The following is a 4,406-nucleotide window of genomic DNA, read 5'->3' on the forward strand; positions in this document are numbered from 1 at the left end:
GATTTAGCAAACATAAAAATCATATTTGTATGTTATAGCTATAGTTTCTATAATTACGCTCTATAACAAACTTTATGTTTGCTATGGAGCATCAAATTTGTATAAATCGCTCACAGCCTCTCATTTGTATAAATCGCTGGCAGCCTCCCATTTGTATAAATCGATGGCAGTCTCTCGTTTGTATAAATCGCTGGCAGCCTCTCAATTCAATTTTATGTGTTTGTATATCTGCATAAAATTTGAATTTGTATACAATTGAATCGAAATAAAATATTTGTATATCAAAACATCTCTCTCTCTCTCTCTCTCGCTCACGCGCTTGCTTTATACAACACAAATTATACATTGTAATTTGTATAATCTGTATTTGTATAAAGTGAGAAAGAGAGAAAGGAAAAAGAGAATTATGCAGGGGAACATCTGTATTTGTATAATTACAAGTGTATACGACGAAAATATATATATTTGTATTTGTATATACAGTTTTCTCTCGCTTTATACAAACACAAATGCATTTTATACATTTGTGTTTATATAAAGTGAGAGAGGCGAAATGGAGAGAGGGGAGCGAGAAATCTGGGGAGAGAGGCGAATGACAACTGTTTGCTACGAGTTACAATTATATCAAATTGTGGTTATAACATTTAATTTGAATTAATAGTTTGTTATTTTATACAATTTTCCCTTATTTATATAATTTAGTAAATAACTTTTTTTATTAAGTACTAAAAAAAATTATAAATAAAGAAATTAACATATGTCTCACGACTCTGATTGAATAGAAATTGGACTAGGAAAGAAACAACATTGTTTGAAAATCTTAAGAAACATTCATTTGAGGAAGTTATTAAGACATAAAAGTCTACATATTTGAATACAAAATGAAACAACATGATTTCTAACATGAGAAATGTAAGCACACAAACTAACTTTTGATGATAGCAATATCCTTAATCATATCTCTCAACATACTGGTAACTTTGCAAGCAACATTTCCCAGCCATGGTCTAGAAAACGAAAATAAGCATATCTCCATGATCTCTTGAAAAGCAATGAACCACAAACACCCCAAAAGCTTAGTGCAAATCCTATAGCCATTGAAATGTAAAACCAATCCACTTCATCTTTGTCACTCTCCTCATCTTCATATTCGTGATTTGGAACATTACCATTCGAACTGCAGTTCACCAAGAGTGGGAGCCCGCAAAGTTTACTTCCTTGAAAACTCGTGGGATCAAAGCTTTGAAGTTGAGTGCTCAATGGTATCATACCTGACAAATTGTTATCAGATAGATTCAAGCAGTCCAAAGTGGTCAAACTTGAAAAGCTTTGTGGGATTTGACCATAAAGTTGATTTTCTGAAAGATCAACAGATTCCAAGACTTTCATATCACCAATGTCATTTGGAATCCTACCAATCAGATTATTTTTTGAAAGATTAAATGATCTTAATCCTGCAAGACGTGTTACACTTATAGGAATATCTCCAGAAAGATTATTGCTAGACATATCCAAACTTGTAAACAACACCAAAATTGTATCATACTGGTACATGTTGCCTTTAGTCATCACCATTGCACTCTCTATCAAAGTTCCATAACGAGAGGAATAATTTAACTCGAAATCATCTTCCAGTACTTTCTTTTTTACTTTGACCATCGCACTCAAATTGCCAATACACCTTGGTATGATTCCAACAAATGTATTGTTTGCAAGGTCTAAGATCTGAAGATCTTTGAGGTGACATAGTTCTTTAGGCAATTCACCATCAAATTTATTGGACCGAAGGATAAGAACTATTAAGGTTGGAAACCTCATTCCCAACCAAGATGGTAATTTTCCAAAAAAGTCATTCTCAGCTAAATCTATTTTATGCAGTTTTGTGAAGTTTTCCAAGGATGAAGGAAACGGACCGTTAAGTCTATTTCTTCGTAAGTCTAATGATCGCAAATTACTCAAAACCTCCATAGATCTTGGTAAGCTTCCAATCAAATTATTGTCCCTCAAGATTAAAACTTTCAACTCCGGCCAATTCATCCAACAATCAGGAATTTCTTCTGATAAATCATTTCCCCCGAGGTTTAAGATTCTCAATTTGTAAGATCCATTCTTTGCTTCACACAAAAAGTTAGATAAACCTTTGGAAAAAGAATTGTTTGAGAGATCTAGCTCTCTTACATTTGTTGAAATCAATGGTATTGGTCCACTAAAATTGTTGGAACCCAAGTACATTAATAGCCAAGAATCACTTTGCTCATCTGTCGAGATGATTGGAACCTCACCAACAAATTGGTTGTGAGAAAGATTGAGTAATCGAATTTGAGGAGACAATTTCCAAAACCAAGTTGGAACCTCACCTTGTATTCCACCATCTGATATGTCGACATTCAATATCTTTTTTTGAGTTCTGAGCCACGTGGGAAACAAAGGGCCTTGTAGCATTGAAAGATGGCCAACACTTTCCGGAACAGCTCCTGTGAGTTTATTATTGTCTAGACTCAACACAGTTAAAGAAGAACTATTTCCAAATTCTATGGAAAGGAAATTACTCATAAAATTGAATAATTCAGATATATCTCCCTCAAATTGATTTACTGAGAGTTCAAGCGATCCTAATTTCCCTAACTTTCCAATTACATTTGGTAACTTTCCGGAAAGCATATTATCAAAAAGGTCAATACTAATTATTGAGCTCAAATTTGAAATCAGACTTGAAACTGTTCCCTCAAGACGATTTGATCCAAGGAAAAGTGATTCTAGATCTTTACATTGATAGAGCCAATTTGGTATAGTGGAGTTAAGGTTATTGCTAGAAAGATCAAGATGTTTAAGTTTTGTTATGTTTCCACTCTTACTCTGTATCGCACCTTCAATGCCACCATAACGGAGCTCAAGACTTGAAAGACTACATTTGTATAGACGAAGATAAACAAGAGAAGGAAGCATGTTAATAACTTGTAGCCATTCATTAGCTTTGCTAAGATCCACATTATACATTTCTAGGTTCTCAAGACTCGAAAGACTTGTCAACCACTCTAGGCTATTGATCCTTAGATATCTCGACTCGATCTGATCACTATAAATGCTTAGCTCAATCACATGACGAGTGAGATTGTTGCACACGACCCCTTCCCATTCACAACAATCTTTTCCGACTACCCAAGAAGCGAGACGATTCGAGGGATCATATACTTCTTTCTTCAAGGTCTCCAACGCTTGTTGCTCATTGTCTCTGCAAATCCCTACACAAACAACAAACTTGGTATTTGTCAAAATAAAAAACAAGAGAACCCATAGTGTTATTGCTAACACTTTCATGGTGTGCAATGTTTTAGACTTGCAAGTGAAAAGTATTTTTTGTGTGTATTAGTTGTTTGCTTATATTTTTCACTAGGCCAAGCAATATGTATTTATAGCTATCAAGAAGATGTATGTACATAAATTAGGTTAGTGTTACACGTCTCTTAAAAAGTTAAAAATAAAAAAAATATTTTCTTTACAACTTTTTCATAAATTAGGTTAGTGTTATAAAATATTATAGTGTGGATGTCCACTACACCAAGAAGCTACTCTCACCCATTTATCTGCATTACTTTCCTCCATTATGAAGATAATCATAACCTCCAACTTTATAACACCATTATTCTTGTAACCTTTCACTTCCATAACCTCCTCCATTATATTCATGCTAATGTCATGTTTATGACTAACCTTTTTGTATGCCTCTATGTTACACTATAAATAGAGGCATAAGGGTTCATATTGTATACACTTGAAGACTTGGAATAATAAGAAAAGCTCTCATCTCTTGTCTCTCTATTTCTATTGCTTGTATCTTCTATATTTCTTGTCTTGTTTTACTTTAGTTTTACAACACGCTATCAGCACGAATGTTCTACCACTGCAGGATTGAAGCAAAGTAAATAAAAGAAGGTAAAATAATTCTGTTTATTTTTACTCTCGGAAACAAGGTAAATTATTGTGGAATCTATTTTATATTTTACTTGTGAACAAGGTGAATGATTAATATTATTGTTACTGTGCATTTCTTTTTCCACCTATGACTATATATACTTTCTTTTGTATGTGAAACTTATTTTATATTTTATTTATGATTATGCTCATTGTTTTGGTTATTGCATAAGCTTTTAATTTGTTTTGTTTTGTTTGTGAAATATTTTGGGTTCACATGAAAATTGAAAAAGGAGTAGTGTTAGTGAGCAATTTTATTTGTGTAATTGAAATTATTATTTTCTTAGTGTGCAATTGATTCTTTGATTTATAACGGTAATTCACTAGCTTAATTATTGTGCACCAACATAATATAATATAATATAATGCTATATGTAACTCTCTGTTTTGACAAGTTTAAGATATTAGTACATAATTTGTTGAGAATATTTTTA

General features: G+C 32.8%; 1 protein-coding gene across 1 annotated transcript; it reads right to left on the reverse strand.

Annotated features, from left to right (window-relative positions):
• Positions 1-811: 811 nt before the first annotated feature.
• On the reverse strand, positions 812-3,366 carry LOC102597701 (probable leucine-rich repeat receptor-like protein kinase At2g33170). The gene has a single exon (XM_015303095.1). The coding sequence runs from the start codon at positions 3,316-3,318 to the stop codon at positions 964-966; it is 2,355 nt and encodes a 784-aa protein (XP_015158581.1). The 5' UTR covers positions 3,319-3,366; the 3' UTR covers positions 812-963.
• Between the last annotated feature and the right edge of the window lie 1,040 nt (positions 3,367-4,406).

The sequence above is a fragment of the Solanum tuberosum genome, unplaced genomic scaffold (genome assembly GCF_000226075.1).
Source record: "Solanum tuberosum cultivar DM 1-3 516 R44 unplaced genomic scaffold, SolTub_3.0 scf00394, whole genome shotgun sequence".
Classification (NCBI taxonomy): Eukaryota; Viridiplantae; Streptophyta; class Magnoliopsida; order Solanales; family Solanaceae; genus Solanum; species Solanum tuberosum.

Bases quoted from the DNA above. Each gene is read 5' to 3' on its own strand.
- LOC102597701 (XM_015303095.1), bottom strand. From the start codon at position 3,318: ATGAAAGTGTTAGCAATAACACTATGGGTTCTCTTGTTTTTTATTTTG.